Raw genomic sequence first — 19,942 nt, 5'->3', positions numbered from 1 at the left:
TAAATATTAAAATAACCTTTGTGACATACATCAGTCATTTTTATTGCATAAATACAAACTGATGTTCCCTTTCTTAAAACGAAGTGTTAGGTAAGAGGCTAGCTTGTATCCATTTGAAATTCTGTTGAAAGGTTGAAAAAATGTCCCAGGATATTTAACGATTTCGCCATTTCGTACGAATTATTACGAGACTATGAAAACTATCGTTGAAACATCCTTAAAACAATATACATCCATACAACATACCCCATTTGCAAATACTATTTTTCGGATATTAATAGGGTGTTTAATTATTTTTTACTAGAAAACTAGACATGCCCACCTCATTTTTGCTCTTCTTATTTTTCTTCTTCCTCTGCCTCTTCTGAAGCAGTATCGTTTCATATTTGGGTCTGGGGTGTTCCTAGAAAGAAAAGGACAAAGAGCAAATTGCTTTCCTACTCAGTGCAAGACCCAGTGGACAGCCAAAGATAGAGCAGTTTCAAAACATTCAAACCGGTGAAAAATCCAGGTCAACACAAGGACAAATCGCAAGGGCAGACTCAACATCTCAAAGAGCAATATGCAAATCTCAGAAGAGAGTTTCAAATAGAAAACGCAAACCTTCGCTTTTTCCTGGCGGGAAAGATTGCATTTAGAGAAACAACAAGTTGAGACAACAAATTGGTGATTCCATTGTTTCTTAAGAACACAGAAGGTGACATTCACATACAGTGTTGGGAGATAAACATCAATTCTAATAGATAGCGATGTCACCATTGTGTCACATCATATAATAGTCAGCATTACTCATTTTCAGTTTTGTGACGGTCAGTGTGGAGGAAACGCGGTGTCATTGTAAACGGCCTTGTAATGCAGGTTTGACATATAAACACAAACTACTGCCTTCTCTTTGGTTAGAGCTCTGATGTAATGTGACTGTGTACATGTGTGAACGTCCTTGTGAACGCACCTCCTCCTCCTCCATGCCTGTCAGATCCCAGCTATAGTTCAGACTGATCTGTCTGCGCTTCCAGTGCTCTAGAAACATTGCAGCTAAAAGAGAGAGAGATACAGTATGAGCACTGACAACAAATAATACTCAACTGAATTTGCCAGATATGGCCTCACCGGAAAAACAAAAGATGAATTCAACTAGGGCAAGATTAATATCCTTATATAGGACAAATCACATCTACAAAACCCTTAAATGGTTAGTTCACCCACAAATGAAAAGTATGTCCCTCATGTTGATTCAAACCCATATGACTTACTTTCTTCAGTGGAACACAAAAGGTGTTGTTCGGCAGAATGTTTACGCTGCTCTTTTACATACAAAGCATATAGTGATCATGGGCTGTCATGCTTTCAATCAATTACAATTTTTAAATAAAATTACTTTATATGCGGATTAATAGAATTAATCACAGTGAGTCTCATATATCAATATTCGCTGAAAAAGGCCCCCAAAATGTAAGTAAATATATAATAATCAAAATAATTATAATGTATAATAGTAATTCGGATAATTCAAAGACTTAAGATTGAATTGCTTTGTTGGTAGGACAATTACGCAGGCATGAATAATTGCAAATTTTTACTTGTTATTTGCACTGAATAAACAAGTTAAATCTACATCCGTAATAAAAACAATGAAAAATGCCACACGACTGCTTTATGTCAGGAACACACTGAAATTAAAGTAATTATTCATGACAGAATTTTCATTATTGGGTGAACTATTCCTTTGAATCCTCATAAGGCCAAAGAGAAAAGACATAGACAATGTCATTGGATGACTAATTAATATATGACATCCTAATACCTACATACAAACAGATACATTCTCTCTGCACTCTGCTGGAGGTCACTTTATTAGTATTAATGTATAGCTTCTGCTACCCCACACAGGTGTGAAAGACAGGGCAGTGTCAGGGATTGAGTGGCTTCACAATGCCACTATCATCCAGGCCCGGAGACAGGGACAGTGAAAGGAAGAGGTAATATTACTCTCTGGCCATTCAACAACTCTTTATCTCCATCACTATGGAGACCGCAGCACTTCTGCTCATTAATGCTACCCCTGCTTGAGCTGCTCTCATGTTCAACAATCTACAGAATACTATGTATGAGCCAGCACTGCAAGTAAATACAGTAAGTATAGCATTGTACTAAAGTGGGTAGTCTCTAAACATACAATACCATTTAAAGAGTGGACACCTGCTCATCCTTTATTATTACTGGTACAACTTTCAGTGATTTGATGTCATAACAGGGTGAAAAGTGTTTTAGAACTGATAATCTGCTGTTTTATTTGTGACATGTGAAAGGTAGTAAAAGTGCCTCTAATGTTTATTGCACCGGGAAACTGCCGCAATACATACAACAATCTTTTAGCAAAAAAGTATAGTAGCGTGATTCTATGAGATCAAGTTGTGATAATCATAATGTCATAAACACTATGAAATAACACAAATGGAAAAATGGAAATTATTCCATTTCACACTTGGTCTAGATTACAGCTCTCCACATCGTCTCTCAACTAACATCACGAGGAGCAGTGGGAGTATTGAAGGAGATCTCATGTATGTTGGACACTTTTCGGCTGGTCATCCATTACAAAATAATGATAATTATAATAGCTTTGTAAAGCAATTCATTCCATTTTCACTGGTTGTGTATGAGAAAAGAATTGAACTATTGCTTCCATCTATCTATCGCTTGGCTACATTTAAATAAGGCAAAGCTGAGCAAAATAATGAAATGTGAGGGCTTTTCAGGCCGTACCCCAGAGGGACATGAAGATGGCAAAGAACACGGTGGCAGGGTTGTCAAAGAGATGGCTGGCACGCGCTGTGCCACACGCTGTGCTCAGATGCCAGTAATCACATGACCGATCACAGAGGGGACACATGGTGAAGTTCTGATCTTCGTCACACATCTCCTGGCTGGTAGAAACACACAAAACACACAAACATATACTCAGATAGGGCTGTGCAACAGTCCAACAGAATTAATTAATTACACCTGTGATATGGTGTAGCATGTTTATCCATCAACGTCCCTCCATGTCTAAAGTATATATTAAAAATGCAACACTATTTTATCTTGCAACGCTAGAAAACGGTTACTGCACTGGAATAAAAGGTCTCATTGCAGTCTCAAAAACAAAATGGACTGGCTCACCATGCACTCAATAAAGACACAGTTTTCCCCTGTGTTTCCTCTGGGATGTTTTCAGTTACAACTTATGCTGATTGCATTTTTAGATCGCAAAACTTCCTATGTTGTCACCTTGTTGAATTTCTTTGAATTGCAATTCAAATTCAATGGGGTTTGGCCAGTTCTACTCTAATTCCAACACATGAATAGGAGCCAAGTCTAAAATTCAGAATCTTTCCCAACCCTGCTAATCACAGTCTAGTACTAGTTTCAACCTGGAAGCTTTCCTTTGCCCACTCACAACAGTGCCCTCTGCGGGCATCAGTGGTACGTACCTGGGTATGTTCGTTTCCACAGTTGCCCAGCCATAGAAGAACACAATGATGCCCACCACAGATGCAGGCATCAGCAGCTGAGTATAGAGACCAAGCCAGGCAAAGTAGAGACCAATCTTCTCCCCAAAGTACTTCCTGAAGTAAAAGGTTATAACACAAGGAAAACATGAAAGTGTCTAGGTGTGTACGGCATATTGCTGTTAATGTAATACAATGTGTTAAAGTGATTATGGATACCTGATAAGATCAACAGGCTGATACTTGTAAAAAGCACCATATCTCGCCCATTCATCTTGTAACAACTGAAACAATGAAAAATACTGAATGTAAACAAACGGCAAGTTTAATTTGATATATTAAGCAAACGTAAACACAATAGCAATGTACCTGTCTGTCATTCTTTCCATCGGCTTGTCCAGTGGGCCGAAAGTCTCCCTGTAATCACACAACACAGGTAAGTGGACAGGTACAAAAAAGAAAGGGGACGTAAAGGAATCAATAAAAACAACTTACATCATGTAACGGGAATGCTGAATCATAAACTCCATTAGCTATTAGCGTGGTGATACCTGGAAGGCAAAAAAAGAGAGCACCTTAAAATACTCAACATCACATTTGGGAATAATGATTGACTGCTATTACTTTACAGTGACCCAACTTCTTTGCTTTTGGAAAACCGAAAGCCTGAGTCCTCAAGGCGGAAGACAGCTGACATGTGGAACACAGGCTTTAATCAAAGTAATTAATCAGTCCTCAAAGGAACGACATGTACGTTCTAGTGATTAGCCCTCAATTAATAAAGTAGCTCCCCAGCAACAAGCTGGAAAGTCCTATACTACCCATCAGCACCCCCCCACCCCTCCTCAATGGACCCGGCTTCAATTTGGATCCCAATCCCAGAACTTTTTGACCCAATTTAATGAGCAAAAGTATGAGAGATGGAAAGAAAAAGAGAGATGGGAAAGGGAGGGGTACGAAGAGAGAGAAATAAAGAGATCCCTTCTGCTAGATAGCCTCGATCTCCCAGTAGCCCCTGGCGGTCCGTCTGCATGGTGGAACAGTCCAAGAGAGCATATGGCATGGGCTTGAGCTGCACTATGCCCCCATCCGAAGCTAGCCAATTCCACCATCGGGCCAGTGCGAGCCAGAGCTATCAACTGCTCAGCCGGGGCCAGCAGCCTCGGACCTCGAGACCAAAATCGATCTGCATTCTCACCATCGGGCCAATAGCCCCACAGTGTTGCCCTAAAACCCGCTATTGATACGCTGCCCTGATGCTAACGTAACACAACCTGCCCATCCAAGCACTCAAAATGAACACAGATTTGTACTGTGACTGCAATTCTTTTGACTTTTTCCCGAACCTTTACCATTACGCGCTTGTTATACAACTTGGCAACTTCAGCAACAATATACTTAACTACGTCGTCACACATTTACATCAGCCCAAATGTTAAGACTCTTGATTTTGTCTACTGACGATTCTCCAGTTTCCATTGATTTGTTGAGGATGTTTGTCTGTCTTTCTGTTTTACTAAAATATGCAATGTAGTTTTTTCAGGCCATAAGCCTGTTATTTTTGGTGTCTCTTTCCCTTATGAAAAAAGTAAACCCTTGCTCGCTTGTCTCATGATATAAACCTTGCAACAATTGAGCATTTTGCAATTTCATCTAAAAAAGCTTCAACCACTTTCACACTTGAAAGCCCCCCATCTCACATGAGTGCAGAGGCTCTGCTCACTCCGTTTAACTCCTCTTGTTCCACTATTTTAAACTCTGTTGCTCCTTGTAAGGTTAAGCGTGATAAACCCAAATCGAAACCTTGGTTGAATGATTTTAGTCATGATCTTAGACAGGCTTGCAGGAGAGCGGAGCGTAAATGGAAGAAAGACAGGCTCCAGGTGTCTTATGAAATTTTAAGGGATTCTTTGTCAAATTACCAGAAAACAGTTAAAGAAGTATTTTTCAGACATAATTGCTAAAAACTGCCCTAGGCCCAGAGTTTTATGTAACACTATATATGCTGTTATTAATCCCATTGATACTGTCTGTCTCGATATGTCTTCAGATACCTGTGAACATATTCTTATCTTTTTTTGTTAATAAGGTTACTGATATTAGATCGCTTATCTTATCTCCAGCCCATAATACCTCCATTCCTTTTATATGTCCAGTTGCTTTTACTCAGTTTGAGACTATTTCTTTTCTAGCACAAATAGTTGACCATTTGAAACCTTCAAACAGTCCATACAACATTATTCCATCTCGGTTTCTCAAACATGTTTTTGATACTATTGGGACTAGTATTCTGAATATAATTAATAGTTGTCTTCTAACAGGGTCTATTCTGGCATATTTTAAACATTTTATACAAGGCTCTCTCACCTGTGAGGTTCCCCAAGGGTCCATTCTTGGTCTCATTTTGTTTTTGCTGTATATGGAGCATTAAGGTAAATTTTTAATAAACATGCCATCTCTTTTCATTGTTATGCAGATGACACACAAATGTATCTGCCACTGAGAAAAACTCTGAAGAGTGCTTTAGATTCCTTACTGGCCTGTTTGGATGATATTAAAGCTTGGATGTCTATGAACTTTCTAAATCTCAATGGAAGTTAAACTGAGATTGATTTGAAGACTCTGGCATCATCAGATCTGGGCCCTTTGTCCCCTTTATATAAACCAGTGTACTGTTTTACAAAAAGAGCCTAGGTGTACTGTTTGATAACAGATTAATTCAGCTTTTTTCATTTGAGATTATTGGCCAAAGCCAAGGCTTCGCTTTCTTTTATTGATTTTGAAAAAGCAAATTCGCCTTTGTTTCCACACAACTGGACTACTGTAATACTCTTTACATAGGAGTAAACCAGTCATCATTGTCTCATTTGCAAATGGATTAGAATGCTACAGCTAGGCTTTTGACAGGTACATGCGAGCAGGATCATATTTCCCACATTTTTGTCTCTTTTTACTGGCTGCCGGTCCACTAGAGAATAGATTTTAAGCTCCTAAAGTTTGTTTTTAAATCGCTGAATGGGTTAGCCCCACCCTACCTTTCCAGCCTCCTACATATACACAAGCCCTCAACGTCTCTTAGTTCCACTGAAGAGAGAACGTTAACTGTACCCAGGTCCAGGTTAAAGCTAAGGGGTGACTGGGCTTCTGCAGTACTGACCCAAAACTTTGGAACAGATTGCCCTAGTACATAAGAACTGCCCCTTCTATATCCAGTTTTAAACACATTTTTAAGCTGTGGCATTTGGTCCAATATAGTTTTGATACTAATTAGTGTTATTAATAGTTTTACTGTTGTATTTCCTTTTCTGTTTTGTATCATTTTCTGTATTTTAATACCTTGTTTTATATTTGATTATTGTATAACACAGTGGTCAACCGTCTGTTGTTTTTAATCATGCTTTATAAATAAATCGACATTGACAAGGTAAGCTGGTAGCTAGATATGAAAAATTGGGGAATGAGTTTCATGTTGCTGAAACATCTGACGTGACTCAGCAAAACTCCACTTTTGACATTGACCCCGACTCAATCCTCTGTAGGCCTTATTTGGTCCAAGGGTAATCGGCAGGCCAAAGTCTGAGGTACGAAGAAGCCCTTAAAGTGACAGTGGGAACGCACTCGCACAACCTCATTTGGGCCCGATGGTGGAATCACGGCTATTCTGGGCTTGACTATCCTCAAGATTCCCTCAACACTACTCTTTGGATATGGATTAACGCATTACTAACCCATGGTTTGGCAGGTCCGTGTGCAGGCTGTTCTCCTGAGGATTTCATACACCTAGGAGAGAAAAAGAGACAGAAAGAGTGAGAGAGATACAAGCAAACAATATACCTGAAAATTGTTCCCGGAAACCTCTCGGAGGAATTTGTTTCCTAGAGCGTCGCCTAGAGACGGCAATCTCCTGCTGGTAACAAATAACTTTTGTTCCCTCTTGTATACCGTGTTCTCTGCTCAAATATCACATTGTACCTGGCCAGATGAACAAAACCACCTTCATGACAAAGCAAAATACACTCACTATTCGGCTCCTTGTAGCATTGTCGAAGAACGTGTCCTTTGAGTTTATGTTGTACCTAAAAATAAAGCCAAAAGCTCATGAGTCATAAACAGTAATTACAAAGAATCATTTGGCAATCAGTCAAACAAATCTCATTCAATCCTCTAAGAAGAGTGATGCCAGAAAATCCCAAGTGGCCCTTGGTGGCATCCCAAGTAATCCCAAATACCCCAAACAAGTGAGATTCTCACAGGTGGAGCTTGTCCCGGGAGAAGCAGTGTGAGAGGAACTTGGTCCGGCTATGCTCTTGCTCCTGGTGGGGGACATTTGGTTGAAATGGTTGATTTATCTTCCTCCACACTTCATTCATGGTGGCAGCCAGACCTTTATCTTCTCTTAACTCGTAACTCTGATTAAGAGACACAAGATCCGTTTTTTTTTTAATAAGCAAAAGGGAATTTAGCACAACAAATACAACCAACAAATAGCATTGTACATTTCCCTCTCTCCCTTAAATACATCACAGACACCCTAAGTAATACATGCAGGGACTTCTGAGGGGTTGTGGAGAAAGCACTCAAGGATATCCCAAGAGAGTCAGGTCTTGAGACTAACAGAGGGCTCTGTAAAGCCTGCTGTATCTCACCTTCTTGGTGGGCACCTTGATCTTGAGAAACTCTGCCTCTCTACTCAACACGTGCCAAGGCGCATGAAGTCGGATAAAGGCATGACCATGGACCTTGTTCTGGGGGAAAAATTTAAGAGAAAGGTCTTCAGAAGTCAATATCCTGCACAGCTATAGTTACAATCAGAGAAGCTTAAATAATGCTACCTGTCAACTTATCAATATTACAATCAAAAGCAAGAGACATACTTAATTGATTAAGGCCAATTTAGTCAAGATACAAGTTCTCACCGCCCATATTTCAAATCAGTAAGATTAAAAGGCATGCTTAAAAAAGGTTATTTTCTTGTCTCTTAATGTGTTAAAGAGTGTTTCTTCAACTGTGGATTTCATGAAAGAAATTACTTGTTAAAAAAAAATAAAAAATTACCATTTTTATCATGTACTGTATGTGTTTAATAGAATTCTGGGGTGGAAGTGACAGTGATGGAAATACATTTTCTTAAATTATTTTAAATAAAATAGCTGATTCCTTTGTCTTTCTAAGGCTATTTAATAGATTACATTTGATCTACCCTAAAAACACACAATTAAATAATATTTTTAAACTACTTGCCTCATTTGGCAAAATTAAGCTTGATTGGAAATGACGACCAATATACATACTCAGCTCGTAAGTCATATTTACCTTGAATATTTGTTGTTTTCTTCGAATATCACTTGTCTCATATTTCATCTAAAGAATGCTTTTCTCCAACACTTTTGTTGACTTGGTTAACAAGTACACTTACTTTTGGAAAAACTTTATAAGGAGAAAAACAAATTTGAGGTGGAAATGACAGAACAATTCTGGGACAATAGATAGACATTTTCACACAATAGATATTTAAATGGTTTATGTATATTTCACTCAGTTTACATTATCATAGTTTTAAACATGTAATGTTTGGGAAAAGGCTAAAAAAGCAAATATCTATAAATAAGTCATTGCAAAAAGTACCTAAAATAAATGAAGGCATGGTCAAATGTTTCCAAATCAGTTGTTATTAGACTTTCATATAACAAAAAAAAAAATAACAAAAAATAAAATCAAACCCTGGGGCATGAAAGTGCCCAAAGTTGAAGAAACACCCCAAAACTAATGGGGAAAACAATAACAGCAATACACTAAAATTGGAATCCAAGCAAGAAGTTAGATTTTCAGTGAAGCTGGCTCAGTTTCAGGATCCAAATTTTATATTTTATATCAAGGGCGACCCACAAAGAGAACCACAATAGTTTATCATAAAAAAGTAAATAAAAATGTAACAAGATGTCTATTCTGACACCTGCCTAATTTGGCTAGCTTCTACCAATTGACAGATATTTATTTATTTATTTATAATACATTTAATGCCATATCAGCATCAATAGCTATTGTCATGGCAAGACCAAAGTAGTTTAAGCCAAAAAGTCGAACAAACTTTCAGTTTGAAATTTTGTCAAACCCACATCCCAGCCTTTTTGAACACATCCAGTAAATATTTTTTTGAATAATACCTTGGGTATACAGTTTGATCATGTCTAAATTCAAAAGGAAAAAAGGCTGTGCCGATTGAAAAGTTCCTTTGTCGTGCACTCTCTATCTGTTCTTGAGCTAAGAGCGATGCATGGGCCTCGGCTGTAAAAATTTAGCTTTGTCCTAGAATACGGATGCTTGGGTGTTGTTGTCCAAACACTATTGCTGCAGACACACGACTGTCCATCTTAGACCTATCTGTATACAGGTTTATTGAGTGGAAAACTGCATCTTAGCTCTAAGAATTACCAACTGATTACATTTATGCCAAAATAATGCCGTTTGATTGGACGCACAACCTTTGACACCAACCAAAAAAGTAATATGGCAATTGTTTTCTCCTCGCTTTCTATACATGATAAGCCCATTTATTCTGCCGTCCTAACTATACACAATTATATGACGATATAGCACTGTCAGTACAAACTGCAACCTATTGTGTGACCCACCAGTTGAGAATCACTGGTTTAAATCGTCCTTTTGAGGTGGGACTATTCTAGTTCTAGATTCTATCACGCCAGTCTCATGCTAATGCATTTAATGTGTGTGATAGGGTTATACTTGTATATCTGAAACCTTTATACACAATGCTAGGCTTCCATTATGAGTGCATTACTGTAGTGTAAATGTTTGTTTTGGTTTATAAACACCGCCCATAAAAAAACAAGACTATTAAGACAGCATCGATGTCAAAAGAGTGGCAGATTGTCATTAAGCTCATCAGAGAGTCCCTAAAGAGGGACTATATATATTACATAAACTTGGGGGGGTATGAAAATGATCTCGTTTTGCAAGTTGTAGTCATGAAACTGAACACTGAAGCTCTGTCCAGCCCATAGAGGGATGACAGTAACTGTATCTGTCTGACAGTGGTCAGCAAGGCCATCTAGAGAAGCAGTGTAAAGAAAGGGGGATGAAACTAAAAAAAAAAAGAGACAGAGATGAGATGAGAGTGATGAGACATATAGAGATGATGGAAACCGGAGGACATCTCCTGTGTTCCAACATTCTGGGTGCTTTTTGCTCTGCTCCCTCCACACACACATACACACACACACACACTCACACTCACAAAGGAGAGATAAAAATAACTTGTGGATCTAAAAAGGTTAATTAGGCTAAGATATTCCAATTAGTACTTTATCTCAGCAGGGTAAGGCAATTAGGTCGATTTGAGCACAGTCTGAGTGGGAGCCATTGCTATGGAAATCGACTGCGACTGACATTTGAGGGGCATTTGAGACCCCTGAACGGAAACGGCTCCTCATGGCAGGGTGAACCCTGTATTTGACATTTGGCATAATTAAGTGAAGCAAAGAGCTGAGAAAAAGAGCTCTCGGTGTGGCAGCGATCCCAAGATTAAGATCAGGATTCAGGCTCACACCCTGAAAAGTGATGATGATTCAGATGTTGTTACTGACAGCAGAGATGCTCATAACATACTGACTTTTTAATCACTCCTTTCCACAAACTGTCTTTACAAACAATGCACACATTTTCTGACCTTTTTTGGCAAAAAAGGTGTTTCTTCCCTAGTAAAGCATAGCCCTTACAATGCCAAAGTTGTGGATTCAATTCCCAGGAAACATACTGTTAAAATGTATAGGAGAACTAGACACTAGTTTGGAGTGGTGGTGGCGTAGTGGCTAAAGCACAGGGCTGTTAATCAGAAGGTCGCTGGTTCAAACCCCACGGCCACCACCATTGTGTCCTTGATCAAGGCACTTAACTTCAGGTTGTTCCGGGGGGATTGTCCCTGTAATAATTGCACTGTAAGTTGCTTTGGATAAAAGCGTCTGCCAAATGCATAAATGTAAATGTAAATGTACTTAAACTAGTAGTTTTGCTGACAAATATGGTTGTCCGATGTCATAAAATTAAGAAATCAAGTTGGAAAAAATGTACTATCCGTCCGTGTTGGTTTAATATATTTTTGAAAAGCTTTTTCGAACAAATTTTTTTTTAATGATTTAAAAAAATGTCAAGTGGTGTAACCATCGATTAAGGTATTATAATACATTACTTGCTTCTTGAATACATGCTAGTGTACACAATCTTTTTTTTTTTTTTTACAAAATATTAGTTTTGTAAATATTTTTGGCAAATATCCAGAAATTTTTAGTCACATATATGAAGAAGTTTTCTTAAGATTACTCCATTTGACCTGAACAAAACATGACATTTCATAAAAATGTCAAAATATCTGATTTATTTTTACTTTGTACACCGGGTGAGGGTCTAAATGGTTTGTTGGTTACGCAGCATGACTTGTTGATTTGGTGGAGAAAGTTTTTCAAATATTAATAATTTATCTATTTTTTTTAATGGTTCCTTTAAAAATAAATGGTCTGCACTTATATAGCGCTTTTTTAACCTCAGCAGTATTCAAAGCATCTCATTCACCCATTCACACACACATTCACACACCAATGACGGCAGAGCTGCCATGCATGCCGCTAGCCTGCCATTGGGGCAACTTAGGGTTCAGTGTTTTGCACAAGTACACTTCAGCATGTGGAGTCATGTGGGCTGGGAATAGAACCACCAACCCTCCGATTAGTGGACAACCCGCTCTACCACCTGAGACACAGCCGCCCCAAAAATGTCTACTTTTAATTAGACTTTTTTTTTTACTATCTCCAGATGGTTAGACCACTTACACATTTTTGATTTTTCCATGTATTCTGAATGACTTAAAAGATACAAAGAAAGAAAATAGAAAAAAAACATGTCATTGAAGCTAAATCACCATAAACCGTAGGACTTATATTCCCAACGGTTTTGTTATTATTTTTATTATCTCACTAAAAAGCAATATGTGATCCATCAGACTGGATCCGTTCAGACAAACAAACATTGCAAGCACTGCCACTGGAACATGATGCCAGCTGCATAGAGCATCCCCTTGAGCATTCAATATATTCAAAACAAAAATTCACTCCCTATAAAGTCAGTCCACTTAGCAGCTCAGGCATAACATCAGACACCAACATGAGGCCAAGCCTTTTCCACAAATGCTGAACACGACCGAAGTTATCCAAGACGGTGTATCCGTCAGGGTGACCGTAAACTGTAACCATGTACTGAGATAAGATTGTGAAGACTGCCAGGTGAGAAAAGCTTTGAAGGTGTGACTTGACTCTGTGTCCCAATTCAGTCTGTCTGCAATCAAACTTCACTTAACAGCTGAATAATTCAGAGAGCCTGATCACAGGTATTTGTAGCAGTCACAGAGCACACCTCAAAAGTTCAGCCTGGGGCAAAAGATTATGTAATGACACTAATGATTAGCTCAGCAGTTTATTTAGGCTTATGAGTTATGAGATTTAAAAAATATCAGCTTTGGCGATCAGACAAGACAGAAGATGATTTGAACTGCTTTTATTTAATGATGTTGATTATAGAAAAAGCAAGTTTTACAAAACTTGTCACTACATGTACATTTTGCCACCTTACTAGGTTTCCCACAGGGAAAGGATGCTGCAGAGTACATCTATCGAACTGTAATAATTCCAATCATTAAACTTAATGACATGAAAAAATGTCAGTCTTAAAAAAGGGGTTGCTGTAAAATTAAATGATAGACAATCTCAAATAGACAACTAGTAAACCGTTATATTTAGAGCAGAGGTTTTCTCCTGTCCAAGCTAGGGTACAGTTAACTCTGTGTGCTGTCAAAGGCTGATTCTCAGCTCATCGTGAGAGAGTAGACAATCACTACTATTACCAGCCTGATAATCTTACTTGGCTTCACAACTCAAGTCTTAGATCCTAGTCACCCTACAGATACTCAGTGCAAAACAACACACCAACATAGGCCGTCTGACCCCTTACCAAAACACTTAACCCAACAATACATTTAAATAGAAAAATAACTTTGTGTACCATGGAAGAAAGTAAACATCAGGGTTTGGAACGAGAAGAGGGAATTGTATTGCAGGTTATTGACATGCATCAGTTTTTTGTACAACATAAATAAATATAGAATGACTAACCAAATTTGTTCAGATGCTTTCTTAAGATAAAATGTTGGAATGAGGCTAGCTAAAATCTTGTGCTATATGGATAACATTCATACATTTTCATATTGCAACGAGTTGTCATGAGACCAAAAATAAGTCGCAGGTCTGTTCTAACGCTAAACGATGCCAAATACAATTAAAAGTGCAACCATATAATTTTGCATATTTAGGCTAGCAAAACAAATATGCACATCAACCTTTAAAAGCAAGGGAAAAAACATGTCCCTCTGTCAAAGGCTGTACATCAATTCAAAACGCTGTATTTTTTCATAAATGTATCTGTCACTTGGTAACATGGCTAATATAGATACAACATTCTGCCCAGTATTGGCTCCATGTGTTAGGCTGGTAAATCACACTTCTGCTGTTGTGCATTTACAAAACAGCCAATGTTAAAAATGTTGCATCCTGTTGAGAAATACATTTCATGTTTGATTTTGAGGACATTTTTGGTACTTTTGCACAATAAACCATTTTGGTATTGTGTTTGGGTCCTCACTTGATGTTCAATGTAAAATCACGGTCCTGAAGAAAACCCAGTTGCATAAAGAACGTTTTTGATAAGGCAGGAGTGAATGCCAGTTAGCTTTAAGAACTTAGAGAGTTCACCTGGTTCCCAAGATGGAAGATAAAAACAAGATCACTAGCAACAGATGAAGAGTTCATTTGGGACCATTAATAATACTAGACAAATACACACAAATTACTTCATAATGGGCCATCTTTAAGAGTAATGGCTTACATAAGAAAACAATAATACTTGGATAATTCCCAAGTTGGTCTGATGTCCTGTGAAATGGTAAGTCTTTCCAAAACAACGCTGCATAGTAGAACATGAAAAGAGTCCTGGATCAGACAGAAGAGGAGACCCAAATATACACGTATCGTCAACTTTGATAGTGACACATAGATATAAATAAGAAATCAACCTTTTGAACTGCACTGAGAAATTAAATAATCATTACAAAACCACTATCACAATCCTTCTTTCCTAAGACTCCTTGGTTAAGGGTAACAACAATCACTCTTTAAGGTCATGATTGATATTGTTTTTAACAGGGCTCCAATCATCTGATCTAAAGTGTCAGCTTTGTGTGCAATCTGAAACAGATGTGGACCATACAAGGATCAACCATCCCAATTGGATGCATGTGTCAAAAGCCAAGTCCATGTGCATCATAACACACCATTTAAAGAAGCTCAACAGAAATGTTCCACTAAAAGCGCAAAAAAGATCTGCTCAGCTTCCGCTCACCTCTTTATCACTCTCAATTTCCAGCCCTGCATCTTTTAATTTGCTCTCAAACTCCTCTCGGATCATGATCTTCTCCCCATCGGCTGGGTCTGTTGGTCCAATGTTCACCACCACCTCCGCGGGTTCATCCTTCCCTCCCTCTAGGTCTTTGTCCTCCACTCCTAAAGGATAACTACCATTGGAGATGATGGACAGTCTATGTTGACTAGGGGACCCCCTGACAGAGGAACGTTTTCGGTAGTGGTAGACCAGCACATAGTCCACTTTTCTTCGGCCATCAGCGAAACACAGCCGTTTGCGAGGGTCCTGGTCCATGTCCATGAGGTTATTGGCCACCTGTGCAGGTGAGAGGAGAATACAATGTGCCCAGGCTCAATTCATCAGCAGTGTGTGGGCATATCAAATTCAACTCAGGAGAACAGTGCTGGGGGGGTGTATGGTGAGGACAGATGTAGGTCAGACTATTGCTTCTTAATTTGGCTGCTCTCAATACACTTACATTTAGATTGAAAGTGTGGAACTAATAGACACTGCATTGATGCCTGTTACTTCTGGGTTATCCTTTTTTTTTATCATTTACTAGCAGTAAAACTAATACTAACCTGTCTGTGTATTACAACTAGCAGTAGTAGTAGCAACAGTTGTTGGTAGTAGTTCTTGAAAAATCAAATGCATACTTACATGTACCTTGTTGTCACTTGTTTGAAGCATGTTGTCACACTGAAGGAAAAACACAAACACTCGATGAAGCATCAACAGTTCCTCTGCGTTTCCAGCAAAGTGTCTGTTTTACTGGTGACATGCCCGTTTCTCGTGCCAGCCTACGTAGACACCAGCATCCATCTTTCACAATGTTTATCCATCGATCTCGCAAAGCATGAAATCCATCCGTCTGTCTGATTTTGGCACCGTTGGTTGGGAAGCGCAAAGCTTTGGTTCACGCACAACAGAACGCATCTCCACAGAAACTTCTCATTCGTCTCTTTCTAATTGTCCCTGGAGGGATACCTGCACGTCTCCAAGCGCCAGTGCGCATCATTAACACGCCGGAGAGGCGTGCATGCGTGCGTAAAGATGGATTTGCTAACAGGTTCAAGAGCCATAACAAATACACATCCGTTTTTGGGACTACACTATGGACCTTTATCTACTAAACAGCGTTTGTCTTTTTTGATTTTTATATGTAATTTTGAGCCATATATGAATCCCTGAAATAAAATAAAATAAAAACATGAAATTATATTTGACAAAAAAAATATTAACCTTTTTTTATTATTATTGGAGCATTAAGATTTATGACATTATTTCCATGACAAATTTTCAAAACCATAAATGCGTCTGCGTCCCTAAATGCGTCAAATGGTATAATAAAGATAACTGCTTTCTCATTATTGACATAGGCTACAGTTTCACACTAAAATAAATACTGCCATACAATGTTTTTAAATTAGCAAAATTGAAATACAAGACACTGCCACATTTAAAAATGCACCCTTTTTTTCTTTAAAAAAAAAAAAATATAATAATTTATGCATTTCAGTTTCAATTCAAATGTAATTGTGTAATTCTGAACTAAATTAAATTGATAAAACATTAAATGTTAATTTTTTTTATTCTACTTTGTTTAAGTTTACTTGATGGAACTTTATTCAATTAAAATGCATAAATCTTAAACTAAAATAAAAAAGCAGATGTATAATCCTAAAAATATTACCTTCCATTTAAATAGCTATTTTGTCGCACCTCATTACAGTAATGGGAATTAGATTTGTATTTATTTATTTATTAAACGGTAAGGGGGCACATCTGTCATTGGAAAACAAATCTCAATCACAGAAAATTTGCTTCATTTACTTAAAGCTACGTTTCTTTGTACTTTTGATACACCCTATAAAGTAGGCCTATCCTTAGTGGTATATGTTCTCTTCTTACTTTAAGTGAATATTCAACATATAGCATTGTAGGTATTATTATAGGCTTTTAAACCCGTTATATTTGTCAGAGCCGTATCTACAATCACACAACACATGAAGATTGAATAGGCATATGAATTGCTGTATGCATGGCCAGGTTCAACAGGCTACTTACATGATCCAAAGACTCTTCGATTATGTTAAATGGATCATGAGTGCAGCTGATGGAGTCACTGTCAATTGCAGGTAGTTCCTTAAAATCACTGTAAATAGAGGAGGACTCGCTCAAGGCGGTGCTGATGACTCCATTCACCACACAGTTACGCGTCTCTGTTGATAGGAAACAGTCAACTTTTAATGGGCTAGAAATTAATATACCTCCATTTGATATTTACGTTTATCTAACTTTGAGAATACATTATACTACATATAGTATTAATGGTGCAATTACATCCCCAAAAAAGTCATCAAAAGTTGAAAATCTTACAAATGTAACCCATTGATCACAACCTGGGTAGACTACATTACGCAATAGGCATATGAATAACTGAATAATCAATAACATCTCTAGACGTCTAGTTCATCCATTTGCTCTCCATTTTTATACATATACAATCTGGAAAGCTAATTATAGTTCAATGTTGTGTTGTCAACAGCATGATATCCGTTCCGTCAACGCGTGGTGCCTTCGGGTGCGATCCATAACTCATGTTTGGAGTTTTTAAAACACTGTCGGACGGTGTGTTGCCAATTATCTGTGGACAAGGGGTTGTGATGACTTACCGGCATACGAAGGGGATCGACACACGGCCATGTCGCCAGCGAGCTGAAGCGCAATCAGGTGTGGGAAGATTTCTGGTGAAGGCGTAAAATCCCCTCCAGGCTTTGGCCAGGCTTAATTTAATACCATGACTGGTTGAGAGAGGGCTTATGATTGTGCCAAACTTTGACTAATTTCCAGGACCTTCTGTCACGGATGAATAAAGCCCACTATGACCACCCCGGTGCACCAGGAGAGAGGATTCTGCATTGTGTAATTATGTATTGCTGCTGTTGCCATGTATTGATAAAGTAGAATGCTGTCTTATTCATTGCAATCATGTTGCACATTATAGGCCCACCAGCCTTTAATATAATGCCGTTTCATATACAGAACCTCGGAAGCCAAGTGAAACATACGTTTGAATGCACAATTACCATGCTTTTATACATTTCCAAGCTGCAGATGGTTCTACACTATACAGTAGCCTATATAGGAAGCCTGCATATTCTGATCAGTGAAGACAGGAATTTCCTCCATTCAGAAACAACACTTATATCCCTCACGAGCCCACCCACACAGCTGCTCTCGATTTGCTTGATTTCTTCTGGGAAACAAAAATGGGGAGGATGTCACGTTTAACTCCTCAAAGCATGCCCGTTAAATCAGCCTTGATGCTCTCCTTCATTTCACGCCCTCTGTAGACATATGATTTTGGAGGTTACAGTTGGGGTGGATTTATATATGCATGCATTTGTATTAATTCATTATATAAAATACGCAGTGTTGTGCATAATACACAACCTGAATGAAGTAATGATCCTTGGGGCTTCCAAAACACTGATGAAGGGCTCTTATTCATAATGCATGCGAGTCAAGGCTATGTCTTAATAATAAAAATGGAGTGCAACCAATAGCTGAGTGTTTCTTATTGACCCATGTTTAAACCAACATGGATGCTTTAACTTTGTTTATTTGTGGACAGTACTGAAATAGCTACCATATAAGTCATTGGCGCCCTCTTGTGGTATTAAATAAAAACACCATTTGGACTTGCTTTGATAAATTCATTTGAGTTTTAGCATTGTGGGCCCTCATGTGGCCAAACAACCAACCTTAACCATCCTTAAAAATCTCCCCTTATTATTGGGGGGGTCTGACGACCACAAGAGGGCGCTAACGAACCACTTTGACCCAGCACCACCCTCCAGTGCAATGTCCTGTACACAAAAGACCCAGTTTTCAAAACGGCTTTTGTGCAAGGAGGAACAGTGTTGTGTTGAAGACAGAGATCCATTAAATATTTTCACATGCGGCCTCAAATCGACCTTTATTTGTCATAATGCCCCTCTCTCTCTCTCTCTCTCTCTCTCTCTCTCTCTCTCTCTCTCTCTCTCTCTCTCTCTCTCTCTCTCTCTCTCTCTCTCTCTCTCTCTCTCTTTCTCTCTCAAGGGACAGTTTTAGGACCTTTCTCATACTTCTAGCACTTTGTTTTTATGAGTGTGAGAAGTCATGGTCACTGTGTGATTAGTATGTCTTTTGTAACGCCAGTGTATGACTAAAACTTATGCAATATGTCTCTTGTACAACTCACAAGAGCACGTTTCATTATGTGACATAGATGTCGAAAGGATTTCATTACATTGATAAAATATGTGCACATATTCCAGATTGCACAAATGTACCAAACATGAAAAAAATGAAAAAATGATGTATTGTGTTTACAAAGGTATTGGTTGTTTACTCCAAGTCTTGTGTCCGCAAGGAACTAATTGTGTGGAATTTCATACCTAAATGATTTGGCTCTATTTGTGTGCAGAGGCTATTGAATAGAATGAGCATCTGGGATGCTGAGGTGAGAAATATGCACTGTAAAATCATTCCTGAGTTGTGACTCAATTCAGAGCCATCTGTCTCAGTTCACCCTTTGCCATTATATCGACATGACAAGAGCCTTTTAAAGTGTACAGACATTCATTTTCACTTCATTCCATAAATGTAACTCAAATATTCGTATGTGTCCCTGGAAGTTTGATTGACAGGCATTGTGTTCTGGTTGCAGAGGGTGCAGTACATCACGGACAGAAATGGATGAATGTCAAAACACTGGGGGTTGAAGGAGTGTGCTGCTCCGACCGTGACAATAGGCACCATTCTTCTGCACCAAACAGTGCTGCTCCAAACGAAACTGTCATTGTCACTGTACTCGCCTCTCCAAAACAGGCATCACCAGCTTTGGGAAAAATCAATCAAAAGAAAGAACTTCTATAATTAAACAGAGACAGCTTCACAAAGATGTTATAAACAGAACTGCA

At 38.5% G+C, this 19,942-nt stretch overlaps 1 protein-coding gene across 1 annotated transcript in view; it reads right to left on the bottom strand.

The window, feature by feature from the left end:
* The window catches only part of ano2b (anoctamin 2b), a 55,300-nt gene extending 37,568 nt beyond the window's left edge, over positions 1-17,732 (bottom strand). Inside the window, 15 exon segments of the mRNA XM_052118549.1 lie at positions 323-403; positions 953-1,035; positions 2,767-2,927; positions 3,477-3,611; positions 3,714-3,778; positions 3,864-3,911; positions 3,990-4,045; positions 7,223-7,274; positions 7,516-7,570; positions 7,746-7,903; positions 8,141-8,239; positions 14,955-15,290; positions 15,642-15,674; positions 17,043-17,197; positions 17,651-17,732. Coding sequence (XP_051974509.1) covers positions 323-403; positions 953-1,035; positions 2,767-2,927; positions 3,477-3,611; positions 3,714-3,778; positions 3,864-3,911; positions 3,990-4,045; positions 7,223-7,274; positions 7,516-7,570; positions 7,746-7,903; positions 8,141-8,239; positions 14,955-15,290; positions 15,642-15,674; positions 17,043-17,197; positions 17,651-17,681 — 1,548 coding nt within the window. The 5' untranslated portion in view covers positions 17,682-17,732.
* Positions 17,733-19,942: the final 2,210 nt, after the last annotated feature.

This window comes from Xyrauchen texanus, chromosome 45 (assembly GCF_025860055.1).
Source record: "Xyrauchen texanus isolate HMW12.3.18 chromosome 45, RBS_HiC_50CHRs, whole genome shotgun sequence".
NCBI lineage: Eukaryota > Metazoa > Chordata > Actinopteri > Cypriniformes > Catostomidae > Xyrauchen > Xyrauchen texanus.
The sequence above is the reverse complement of the archived record's forward strand: the minus strand, read 5'-3'. Positions and strand labels throughout refer to the sequence as shown.